Below are 13,198 nucleotides of genomic sequence, written 5' to 3'. Positions count from 1 at the left end.
GTCAGGTCATGTTAGGTAAGGTGGTTGTATTGAGTGTAAAAGGAGCATCCGATCCGATAATGGCCAACAGGCTCTATGTGTTTGTGAACTGCTGCTCAGAGTATCAAAACATAAATGACACTCGACTTTATAATGCAAAGTGTTTGTCATTATATAAATTTCCACTTTCAGAGCACACTCTCCAACAAGGAAACACTCTCTGAACTAAGAACTGGAAAACATTCCTGACTGGAAACAACTACCTCTGCATTGCAATTGCACACACCTGCTGCTATATATTTTTAGTATTTCTTTTAGTACTATTTGTATTATTATATTACTATTACTGCTGCTATAGTCTTATGCTGCATTAAAACAAAAACCCCTACCAACCACAACCTGGGACTACCTCAAGTAGACTAGTATACTATTTTCCAGGGAACACTGTTGGAGCACTTTATTTTATTTATTTTTTGTCTATCCTGTTACCTATTTAATATTACCTTATTGTTAGGGCTGTTTTTGTTGTGCATCTGCACTTTATTGTTGTCAATGTCTACGCATGGGACAGTGTGAAACGTAATTTCAATTCCTTTGTATGGCAAGTACATTTGAAGAAATTGACAAATAAAGTTTTCTAATCTATTCTATTCTAGGAGGAAGTGGCTTTAAATAAGTACCGGCAGGCGCCTGAAGGTGGCAGTGTAGGGAGGGTGGAGATAGCTTGTGCTGCATGGACACAGTGGTGAACGCAGCGTAGTCTGCCAGCGAGGGTAGGTAGAGCTTAAAGGCGCTAAAATGTCAGGAAAGAGTTTTCGAGTCAGCGACGGGGACTGGATATGTCCGGATAAAAAGTACGTACTCCAACACAATGAATAAATCACAGTTTTTGGGGCTCTGTGTAGCAATAGACTGGTGCTTAGTGTGCAGCTGTTAACAGCAAGGTTAGCAAGTGTAGGCCTTTTAGCATGTGACTCATGCTAACGTTCAGCAGCTCAATAAAATGGAGCACTTTCACTCATAGTTTCGGCCTAGAACAGAACAGAATGAACACTGTTTCAAGCTTACATGCTGGAGAATATCAATGCAAGGGGGATATTGCGTGCTAGTCTCTCCTGGGTGCAGAAATGCTATTTAGCACGCTAGCCGTGCTTAGCTAACGTGGATTGGGTTGAGTGTTTGCACTCGCTGCTGTTATGGGTGGTGTTTATGATGTTGTAGAGGCCAAGTGGTCATGAGTGAAGAGTTTTTATCCGGAGTCAGCAGTATCGTGTTTCCAGTGAACTCCGTTAAATGCGTACGGACACAGTTGCTGCATTTGTCGCGGCTCAGGCTTGTGTCTGAGGAAGGAGCACAGGCTAATGGAAAGATGAATAAACTGCAGCATACTCACACATGTCAAAGCGAGTGAGGAACGAGCTCAAGCCTTACCTGCATGTAACATTTTGCTTTTGCAGATGTGGAAATGTGAACTTTGCCAGAAGGACAAGTTGCAACAGATGTGGTAGAGGTGAGTCCCCCTTCTGTCTCTTATTGCTGTTATGTAAAGCTTAAGAATGCAAATAATCTTTATCCTTTGCATAATCATTTAAAATAGGTTGGTTTAATTTACTTTATTTTTTAATGCAGAAAAAACTACAGAAGCGAAGATGATGAAGGCGGGAGGGACGGAGATTGGAAAAACGCTCGCTGAAAAGAGTCGAGGCCTCTTCAGTGCGAATGACTGGCAATGCAAAACGTATGATATCATCACAAAAAACGTCTTGGCACCATATCAGATAGGTGTCTTTGGTATTCGTGTTTTTCACTTGTACATTATAAAGTGCAAGAAATAAAGATTTCATAATTCGTGAGTGAGGCAGGGTCCAAATTACCAATCACTATTATTGCTGAAAATGTGCAAAAAGTTCTGATAAATACCAGGAAAATATTTTTTCTCATTTATATTCATAACTTGTACCTCCAGCATCGGATAAAAGTTTGGTACTTTTTTTAAAAAATGTTAGAAAAGACTCGGTCTTTGGCACTTTTGCATATATGCAAAAATCCCATATACACTTACCATAAATCTAAATTATTTAAGAAGAATTTACAATGAGTCACATGTGGGATATAATAAAAGAGGAGTTTTTGTACAGGAGTCTGTGGTGTAACACATTTGCAAGAAATTTGACACTTGCAATTCGAATATGCAAAGTACCACTCAACATTTTATGGTTTGCATTGTTGCAGACAAATGAGAGCAACCACAGTTTGTAACATTGCAAGCTCCAGTTTACTTGATTGACAAGCTACGGGCAATATGACGCAGAAATATGAGATTTTCCACATGTCACACACGAGTTAGAAGTTAACTTGCCTACCTTTGCTGTAAACTAGATGCTGTTTGTGGACACCTTCATCTGGGATATTGTTGTAACAAATAGTGTTGCTGATTTTGGGATATAATAGTACTCTAACCAGCATTTCCCTCCACCTTCTTGTGTGTGTAAAGATGTGGAAATGTGAATTGGGCGAGACGGTCGGAGTGCAACATGTGCAACACCCCCAAATATGCCAAGCTTGAAGAAAGAACAGGTAACTCAATATATTCTGTAAATATTTTTTTTGTTTGTTACTTTGATCATCAGTTATTGATGGGGTTTTTCTTATGTAATGCTTTCAGGTTACGGTGGAGGGTTCAATGAAAGAGAAAATGTGGAATATATCGAACGGGAGGAATCTGACGGTGAATATGATGAGGTAAGTGTCATCTGGTACCCGAAGATTGCTGCTCTGATGTTTGACAAGTGAAAGATTTTGGCTTCAGAGGAAGTCGACATTGGCAGTGTTCAGATTTATAGAGATGTGCTGTTTCTTATTCCACCAGTTTGGTAGGAAAAAGAAAAAATACCGTGGCAAGACCAACAGCACGTCTTCCTCAAAAGAAAGTGAAAAGAAGGAAGTCCCAAAAGAAGAAGAGGAGGAGGAAGAGGATGAAGAGGAGGAGGAAGATGGTGACCTGTCCAAATACAAATTGGATGTAAGATTGATGATTGTAAATTTAAAAAAATGCTGGATATTATAAAATGATTTTATTCAAAACAAAAAAGCACAACAACAAAAAAGCACTTCCTTTGCAGGATGATGAGGAGGAAGATGATGATGAAGATGGTGACCTGTCAAAGTACGACCTGATTGCCAGTGACGACGATGATGATAAGCCAGCTAAGAAAAAGGGCAGCCGCTCCGGTTCATCCCGCTCCTCCTCGCGCTCCTCCAGCTCCAGTTCACGGTCTAGGTCCAGGTAAAGGGTACAGGTCAAGGGTAACTCCGGGCAAAATGTCAGTATCGGCTCAATCTTCTTCTGCTTTACTGATCAACATCAATTAAATGTCCTGTTGTGCTCATTTGTTGTCCTCCCTCTTCTAAACCCTTACCTTGTATTCATTCATATGGGATCCGTGTGTCTAGGATATTGTTGTTTTTCCTGTTTTCATTACTTTAATTCCAGCCACCCTGTAGGTATATTGAATACTCGCCGATGCTTTGAGGCAGTTTTAGGTATTTCCTAAGAGTAGCTTGCTGTTAATTGTGCCTGTTTCCACATAACCACCGTGCATAGCTCTGTCCTTCTGTAGAAAATATTGGAAAGGTTTTGTGTTTTTTGTCTTTCAGATCCCGCTCTAGAAGCTCATCCAGTTCCAGATCTGGATCTCGCTCGAGGTCCCGCTCCAGGTGAATGAGGTGACATGCACTCTCTCCCGTTAGGGAGTGTATGTGTGGGGCAGAAAGGTCCACAGCAGTCCTTTTACTTAGCTCTTACTTGGCAGAGTTTTTTTTTTTTCTTCCCCAAATTATCTGCTGAGAGGGGAAAAAATTGAAAGTCAGGGTGGAAGTTCAATGTAGTAAATCGTTTTCACTCACTTTATGTGGGCTTACATTTCAATTAGGCCTGAGAGTGCAATTAGTATTGAGTTTAAAGCTTACTTTAGCTTGTACGTGTAAATAGAGATCTCGGGTCTTTATCAAGCATCTCTCGGGAGTTACTCCTGCTTTACCCACTCAGTTATTGGGACTATATTAAAAAGAAGCACATTTTTCTTTATTTACATTTAAAGTAATTCCAAGTACGCTCAACCAATGAGACATAGCATCTTGAGTGAAATGTTCTCAGTACCAGTGATCCGTAGCAAAGTGCTCCTATCCCCCTCCTTATCAGAGAAGCTTGATAGAGATACCCACATTGGTGAGACCCTGTTGTACCTTACTGACCTCACTGCTTGGTTTATTCCTCATAAAGATCCAGCTCCAGGTCTGGAAAGGGCTCCTCTCCCCGGAAGAGGTCCCGCTCCCCCTCCTCCTCACCTGAGAGGAGACAGAAGCGCAGTCGCTCCAGGTCATCATCTGGAGGGAGAAAACGGAGGCGTTCTAGATCGCGTTCGTCCGAAAGGTTTGGGTTTCTGTGGAATACCACAATGGCACTGATTGTTGTTAGCCATGTGTCGCCTGGCTTATGGGAATTCAGTTTTACAGAAATACGTTCACACTTTTGCCATGTTTATAACGCTTTTTATTTATTCTGACCTTGTACTTGGTTATGCATAAACTGAGTGTTAATGGTAAAGCGTGCTAACCTGTTTGTTCTTCCCATGGTGTTTTGTTTGATTTCAGGCGGCGTGGCCACTCTTCGGGATCGTCCCATTCTGGCTCCAGTTCAAAAAAGAAATAACTTTATTACTGTCTTTAATACAAGAAAAGGAATCCTAGTGGAAGTGCATGTTGTGTTGCCAAAAAACAAAGACAGAAAAACCCAACCCTCCTTTCAGTATACTTTCATTAAAAGTCTTAAACCCCTCCCAGCGAAAGAGAGGCAGCAGCTCCCTTTTTAAAACCACATTCATCCCGATATGTGACGAGTGTTTGTATAGGTTTCCAATAAACATAAATGTTTGGTCCTATATGAAAATTAAATATAGTGTCAAGAGGCTGTATTCCATTTTAAACCCACTTAATATCTTCATGGCAGTACACTTAGTTTCTGAAGAAATCGGAGCAAAATCTGTCCTTTTTTAATTTTGGGGCCCTAAGAGACACCAATGGTTTTTCTAACAACTAAATGGTTTGTTTTTTTAAGTAAGGGTGAATTCTTCAGCACCAATTTAGACTACTTGTGATTTAGCTATGAATTTTGGCCTGTTTGTTTGATTTTGATGATAAATGTCCTGTATTTTGTGTTTTCAAGGTAAGTATTTTACTTTTTGATAATGCTTGTTTTAAGTACGTTCTTGGTTTCTCAGTTTAGGTTTAATTTTTTTTCTTTTACGTAATTGTGGCATATTTGGACTCCATGCTACTGATTATTTCTTTAAATTTGAAACAAATTAATTCACTTTTTCCTTTTTGCTCCAGATTAGTGCAGAAAAAGTAACATTTCTGGTAACATGGCAGAACAGTCTTTACTGATTAAAATACCTGAAATGTACTTGTGTAAATAAAATCCTGTCAACATTGCTTCCTGTTAATACTGTGTTTAATATGAAGGTTTTGTTGAGAGGTTGGGGTTGTCAAGTCAAGCTGTCTTAATTCTAAACTTGAGTATTTGAGAAAATGTGTAGAAGTTCGTCAAGAGGGGAAATATACATGTTTTTGAAGTTGTTGTTGTATTTGGTCTGGTTCTGTTTAGTGTCGCCACTTTGCAAAGCTCATCTTAACAGTAAGTGATCTTAACTTTTGTGATCTTCGGCTATGGGCTGAAAGTTTTCATGTTTTCAAATATTAACACCAAATTTCATCCTAATCTACACTACTGTAAATCTAAAAAACAATCTACAATAACTTTTTCTGTACCGTTAATAAGGTCTTTTCACTGAACTGTTCTCAGTGTGGTCAACAGATGGCAGTTTTGACTAAGCTGGTAATCTGTGCGGAAGCAATGACAGTGCTGCTTCATTAAAACTCATTATAGCTCGAAGTTATACCCTTTGAATTAACAATCGCCTTGGAAGTGAAGCTGTCTGTGTTGATAAATTCCAGATTTATCCAAGGGTGCAGGAGCGGGAAAATAAACCCACTGGTCTAGTTAACATTTATTGGCTTGACAGATTATATTAAATGCAAAAAACTACCGGAAAGAGGAATTTGGGCCACATAGTCAACTTTCCTCGCACAATTATTAAAGTACATTTAATTTCAAATTTTGCGAGATTCATACTAAAGAACCTAACACGATAGTTCAAAGTAAATGGCTGAAGAAATGCAATATAAATAATAGGGTGCTGACTACACAAAAAGCTCAGGTTTTAAAATCTTATGTTCAAAAAGGAGGTGAGAGGGATGTGGAGGGTGAGGGTAAAAGTGGTCCCAGTGGTAACTGGAGCACTCTGCAGTGACTCCCAAGCTAGGCGAGTGGCTCCAGCAGATCACAAGAACAACATCTGAGATTTCGGTCCAGAAGAGCGCAGTCCTGGGAACAGCAAAGATACTGTGCAGGATCCTCAAGCTCCCAGGCCTCTGGTAGAGGAGCTTGAAGGATAGACAGCCCACAGAGGTGAGAGAGGAAGCTGGGAGCTCAACAGTTAAAAAATCCAAATAAAACTGTAAAATTTGAATTGTGATTATGCTGAAATGATATGCAATAGGCTGTTTATGTCACAATAAAATGGCTTTTTAAAATAAACAAGTAAAATAAAATTGCTTAGTCTATTTTGAAATACAGTTTAGCAAAGTGTGAAGTCTCTTAGTATATAGGCACATGATGGTGACAGTGCAGAGTTGATATCAATTGTTTTGATGGGGGAATAGATTCTACTGATAGAATATCTACTATCAAATGTGTTGCCATTGTAACAGAGAACTCTTTACAATGTAAGAGTTACATTGTAAAGAGTTCTTTGTGGAAGATTTTCACCTCTGGGGTGAAAAAATCCATATGTAAGTTAATAACATTTTGACTTACTAATTCCTCGTCACAAGAGTTTTGTATGCAACTGTCTTTATGTACATTATAATCAAACCAGTCCTTTCGGGTTACTTAAAATATCTTTATAGAACGATGTTATCTTTATTGCATTATTGATGCCCTTTTGGCCAGATCACTTGGAGAAAAAAAGACATGTTTAATGCCACAAACACTTTTTTATCCAGATAAATAAAGGGCATATAAAAGTCAACTTGCCAAAAACTGATTGCAGCTTCTTGTGACGTTATTTCTGCCTGAAAATGATTTGATATCATTCATGGGAGATAGGTTTGACAGATTGCAGTCCAACAACTCATTTACAACAGTTCAAATACCGGCAATCATTTGTTGGAAAATGCAGGAAACCACTTTTTGGCAGAGGATCACAACACTGGTATTTAAAATGCTGTAAATAACTTTCTGGCCTACAACATGGAAAACATGGTTATCGGACATAGAAGCTCCAATCAGTTTTTGGCAAAGTGACTTGTATTTATCGAGGTAAAAGTTTTCATTGTCATTAAATATATTTTTCAAGAGAGTCTGGCCAACCTGGAAACAGAAAAAGGCAACAAACATAACTTGTGTCTGAAAAGATATTTTAATTGGCTAAAAAGGACCGGATGGATTATAATGTGGGTACATTGTTATAACGTCATAAAGATACTTGTAAGATAGTTAACTTCTTTATCTTTGTTATAACCCCCTGTAAATCATTTCGCCTGAAGCCTGTTTACCAATACAAGCATGTTAGACACAAAAGAAAACCGCACAGAAACATCGATCGCTTTTTGGCAGAACACCGGAGGGTCGATGTCTGGTCCCTACTTACCGGTGCCCTTATTCCAGACACATAAGGACAGTGGTTATTACAGCACAGTGAGAATATGGGCTTCCTCCGGACCCGAAGTAGTCCCGCCTCCAGCGCTTAAAGGACACCTCGCGCTTTACGAATCGCATTCACTTGGAGCACTTTGGAGTGCAAGATGATGCCAGACCGATACGCACAGGGTAACAGCTGTATATAAGTGTACACTTTTAGAAACAATAACTGGATTCAGCTTGGATTCTCTAGAGGGCTTGCACACCACCAGTGAAGAAGATATGCTGGACGCCAACGTCTCCAAGACACTGCGCCAAATCAATTGCACAAACAATTCCAGTTGTGGATATGCATCAGTTGGATTTCCTATAACTATGATGATCACCGGAATGGTGGGAAACTCGCTAGCTCTTATCCTGGTGTGCATCTCCTACAGAAAGAAGGAAAATAAAAGGAAAAGGTCCTTCTTGCTTTGCATTGGATCTCTGGCGCTGACAGACCTGTTTGGGCAGCTTTTGACAAGTCCAATTGTGATTTCAGTTTACCAATCTGGTAGGAATTTGAGTGACATCGACCAATCTGGCAAGTTATGCGCCTTTTTTGGCGTGTGCATGACAACTTTTGGCCTGTGCGCTCTCTTCATGGCGAGTGCCATGGCGATCGAAAGGGCCTTGGCTATAACTAACCCGCACTGGTACTCGAATCACATGAAGACAAGTGTGACAAAGCAGATTTTAGCTGTTATATGGGGTCTTGTTTTGCTGTTTGCTCTGCTGCCCGTAGCAGGGGTCGGGGAATACACGCAGCAGTGGCCGGGCACCTGGTGCTTCATCAGCATGGTGGATGCCAAAGTCCCAGGAAATGGATTCTTCTCCACCACTTTTGCCATACTCGGGATCTCGGCTCTACTTATAACACTTTTCTGCAATGTGGTGACGATCCGGGGCGTAGTTACCCGGTGTAAAACAAAATCAGGCACTTCTCAGTCTTCAAAGCAGTGGGAACGGCTCACCACGGAGACCGTCATCCAGTTGTTAGGGATTATGTGCGTCCTGCTTATATGCTGGTCTCCTCTGCTGGTATGTTTTTCACGTGCGTCTGCAGGATATATATTTTCTTACAGTGTACTTGCGTAGGCATATTTTATAACAATGTGCTGTCATAGTTTCATATAGTTATGTCCCTTAAAGTAATGTTAAAAATAAACACTGATTGGTTTTAATGTGTTTGTGTCAGTACTTGTCACAAACAGCTTTAAATCTTTATCCATCTTCTCCTCACATAAATGATGTCATGCACGTTTTCTCTGAAAGGCTGCTGCCTTTTGCCATTAAGAGGTAATCCACTTAGGGGTCCTGTTTAGAGATCTGCATAGTGCGCAATGAGATCATGCATTGTCAGTCACATATTCAACAGTCCCAGTGAGATATTAATAGAAGGCACAGCTCTGTGATAGCAGAGACCAACCGTGAAAATTAGTTTTTGCTCATTCCCCGACAGGACTGTTGTTAGAGTGTGTTTCCGTTATATGATTTAGTGAACGTAACATAGGCTTCTGTACACAAAATCAGAAACTATTTTCTAACCAGTGATTGTTTCTTCAGTAAATTAAAGCTTTTGTCACTTAATGGCATGCTTTCTCCTCATTCTCTTAGTGTGACAAAAAATAAAGTTCTGCCCAAACATCTTCCCCTCAGGTGCTGATGCTGAGGATGCTCTCCACCCAGGTCTTGTCCGATCAGTGTAATTCAAAGGAAGCATCAAACCGCACCTCCAATCAGGATTTCCATCTAGATTGTAACTTCTTTCTGACGGCAATACGCTTGGCCTCCCTCAACCAGATCCTGGACCCGTGGGTCTATCTGCTCCTCAGGGAGATTCTCCTGCGCAAGTTCTGCATCATGGCTAATGCTGTCTCCAACTGCTCTTCAGAGGATCAGAAAGAGACGCAGACAGCTCTTAACAAACAGAACCAAGAAACAAAACCATCATAATGGTTCCTCTAAAATGAATCCAGCCTTGCACAGTAATTCCTATCTTGTGACTCTGAAGCCAGGAGAGCTTTCTATCAGGATAATGAAACAGGCAAAAGAGTGGGAATGGATTTCTGCCCATGAAAGGATATTGTGCAGCAGGAGCAAGTGTAGCCTCTGTTGCACTGATAATGAAATGAAAAATATCATTCGTTTTGCATAAAACACATTCCATTCAAAGCCACCTAACCAGCATGGGGACGCATGACCGTGTCATCTCATGCAACATCTGCTGTGCAGTTACCAGGAACTCTATTGTCACCCGTTTTATTTTTTAAAAACAAACTCAATATTTCAGTATTGGGGCATTCAAACTGACTCACACGGAAGTGCTGAATCTCATGCTCACTGCTTTCTGTAACTTGAAGCCATAAGCTAACTAAAAGACAAATGTTTCTTGTGAATGTCTGTGAGTGAAGGTATTGTAACTTGCTTAAATTAGGTTGTGCATATCTTTAGCATCTCTTACATGAAATGTAACCACTTGATTTAAAACTCAAAGGAGCAACTAAAGGAAAATTCCAAACTGGAGGCAGTTGTAAATAACATTATTTATTAGTCTCTATGATATTTGCTGTTTCTGTGCTGAATGCCAATAATGGTACCTGCCTGGCATCTGTTGTATAGACTATACTTTGTAAAGTTTATTGTACAGTTAAGCTGTACATGGTGTTCCTAGGGGAACAGCTGGGACTACGAAAATGTGAAGTTTTAAAGTTTTCTTCTCCTGTATATGAAATGCACACGGAGACAGTTTGTAATTGTCGGCAACTATCCTTTTAAAATATGTTGAAGGCAAGTCATATGAAATGAATGCCCACATCTGGAGGCATTTCACTGGATTAAAGGGTTTTAATGATCTGCGAGAACACAAGGTGTAACGACGAATGTGCCTAATTTCACCAGCCAAACCTGTTTGGACAAAAAAGAAAAGATTGGTATAGATTTTAACCAGTTACATCAATGAAAGTATAGACTGGTGATCATAATCAAGAACAGTGGTGCAATGAACACAGTCAATGTCAAAATGTCCAAAGCACCACAAAGTGTAACAAGCTCATAAACAGTTTATTTGAAGCTGCTTGTACAGCAGGCTGCCATCAGTCGATAATGATGTGAGTCGTCACATTAATGCACCTTTGCTGCTACTTGTGAAATTTTGCGTTAGGCACATGATTTCGACATGTTTTTAGCCTTGTGATATATGCCTTTCATTCACTGGTGGTTTTCTGGGATATTGTGGACAGCCCCATTTGTATTCCACTATTGTTTCTTAGTACCCGCTATATTTTGTCATTACAGCCTCAATCCTGCCCCTAAATAGGTATGAATTATTAATTCCTTTTAATGTGTATAGTGCAGTTTTCCCCTAAGGTCTCAGATAAAGTCAGTGTCATTTCTAACGAGGTGGTTTGCTTCTAGTGCCACCAGAATAAATGTTGATGCTGCTGTTAGAAAACCACGGGCATGGCGCTGCAATTATCTTACGCCACCATATTTATGTTATTTTCTGTACTTGTTTTTGTACATATTGTTAATGTTTGACAGCCTCGGGGGCCGACTCATTTGCTGTTATGGTAACCTTCAGGTTACGGGGCAAATTCTTGTCACAACTCTGCCTTCTCAGCATATCAGCCAACAAGATTAGGCTGATGTCCTCTCATCTCTGCCATGTCTGGTTTTGCCTTTGCCTTTCAGCTGTGAGAATGCACACGGGCTCTGTGGTAATGATCCGATCGGAAATTGTTGTCTGCAAAAAGCCATGTGAAAAATGAGCTTTTTCTCTTTGCTCGTATCTGTTCATCTGAGACAGAGTTTATCTTGTGTTGGTTGTGAAGGCTGAGTGCCTTACACTCAAAGGATTAACCTCGTTTGTTGTGTGAAAAAGGTGTTACAGGAAACAAAACCTCTTTCAGGAGAGTGTTACACGGAGAGTTGGTGGCTACATTTGGCTGAATTTCACATATAACACCTAAGTGTTATTACACAGACACAAGCAGGTTTTATTTTAACGAAGACTTCACAAACTGAGGAAATATTAGTCGCAACAAGTGCCCTCATTATGCCTTAGTTGATATTCATTTGAAACACTCATCGCTGTGGTTTCATTCATGCACTCATACAGTGAATGCAGCTATTTACAAGTTGCTCTGGAATAAACTGACTCATTTAGCTACTACTTAAATCTACATCTTGTAATTGTGCCAGGCTTCTATCCAGGACGCTTCAGGCTCTACATGCAAAATAATCACACAAAGGAAAATAGCGTAGAGCTGACAGGCTGCACATGCTGTCAAGAATTTATCAGGGTATTAAATTCGCACCCCCACAACATAAAACAAAATGGAATAATAATTATTTAAACACAATTTTCTCCCGACCTAATGGGCCCAGTAAAAGTCTAAGCAATATTTACAAGGAGTGCTCTCTGGCTTTCTGGATGGTAGCTGTGTCCTATGAAGTATGAATGTTCATTAGTTTCCAGGATGGTACAAAGTAATATGAGGTCTCCAAGATCTAATATTTGATGCCAATAACAGCAAATGTTTGGATTTATAAAGAGGTGTGCACATTAAGACGAACCCACTACCAATGCTATTAAAACCAGGGATTAAGGACTATTGGATTTAGCTTTAATCATTTACTTAAACTGCATTCATCTGTGTCAGCACCTTTTTGAGCACACGGTGTAACCGCAACTAGCATCAAAGGGAAGCTATGGTTACGCGGTGACTTAAAAAAAGAAAAAGAGAAACCTGCAGAACACAGCGATGCCAGCAACTCCACTTAGCTCCACTTAGTCGATAAAGCTTGGAAGTGATTTACTGATTGTCACTCGAGCTTTATGTCTATGTCTGTGATTTCCAGATAAGAAGAGGCTGTCTCTAAAATCGTTTGCTTGATCGACATTTTGCACTTAAACTTGCTTGGAATTGCAATATTTCCTTGGAAATCAGGATAGTGGATCACTTTTTATCTTTGTGGTAATCATTTTCTTTCCCCTCCTTTCTGAAACAAATATAAATCTCCTCGATAATCACGTTTAGTCATCCTGTAAAAGTCAACTGGGTTTTTTATTTTTCCATGTTTGTGACTTGGATAAGACTTTCTTGATTTTCTTGTTTTTGTTTGTATGAAGAAATGGCAGATTTCATGTAAAGATGTAAAGAGCAGGTCACTGCTGATGTAAATTACTTACTGTTAAAAGGGAAGAAACAAGAGGTACGTGAGGAAAATATTCCTCGAGTCTTTTAAACCCAGCACACAGTGGTGTTGTGTGTGTGCACAGTTCAATAGAAAGAGGTCAGGCCCACCAGCCAGGTTTCTCTAAGGAATGTAAATAAATACCCGATGTCCGTTAAAGGTACACGTCCTCATATTTTCCTCCCATGCTGCTGCTTTTGAATGTTATATGAGAACTCC

At 39.9% G+C, this 13,198-nt stretch overlaps 2 protein-coding genes across 2 annotated transcripts; both read left to right on the top strand.

Annotated features, from left to right (window-relative positions):
- The first annotated feature begins 671 nt into the window (after positions 1 to 671).
- Positions 672 to 5,472, top strand: zranb2 (zinc finger, RAN-binding domain containing 2). The gene is made up of 10 exons (XM_005734905.1): positions 672 to 833; positions 1,437 to 1,489; positions 1,609 to 1,717; positions 2,474 to 2,556; positions 2,645 to 2,721; positions 2,849 to 3,001; positions 3,102 to 3,265; positions 3,637 to 3,696; positions 4,262 to 4,411; positions 4,633 to 5,472. The coding sequence occupies exons 1-10, from the start codon at positions 778 to 780 to the stop codon at positions 4,688 to 4,690; spliced, it is 963 nt and encodes a 320-aa protein (XP_005734962.1). The 5' UTR covers positions 672 to 777; the 3' UTR covers positions 4,691 to 5,472.
- A 2,551-nt stretch (positions 5,473 to 8,023) lies between these two features.
- Positions 8,024 to 12,668, top strand: ptger3 (prostaglandin E receptor 3 (subtype EP3)). Its single transcript, XM_005735017.1, has 2 exons — positions 8,024 to 8,821; positions 9,440 to 12,668. The coding sequence occupies exons 1-2, from the start codon at positions 8,024 to 8,026 to the stop codon at positions 9,734 to 9,736; spliced, it is 1,095 nt and encodes a 364-aa protein (XP_005735074.1). The 3' UTR covers positions 9,737 to 12,668.
- Positions 12,669 to 13,198: the final 530 nt, after the last annotated feature.

Source organism: Pundamilia nyererei, unplaced genomic scaffold (assembly GCF_000239375.1).
Source record: "Pundamilia nyererei isolate P.nyererei 1_Seehausen unplaced genomic scaffold, PunNye1.0 scaffold00061, whole genome shotgun sequence".
NCBI classification, from domain to species: Eukaryota; Metazoa; Chordata; class Actinopteri; order Cichliformes; family Cichlidae; genus Pundamilia; species Pundamilia nyererei.
The sequence above is the reverse complement of the archived record's forward strand: the minus strand, read 5'-3'. Positions and strand labels throughout refer to the sequence as shown.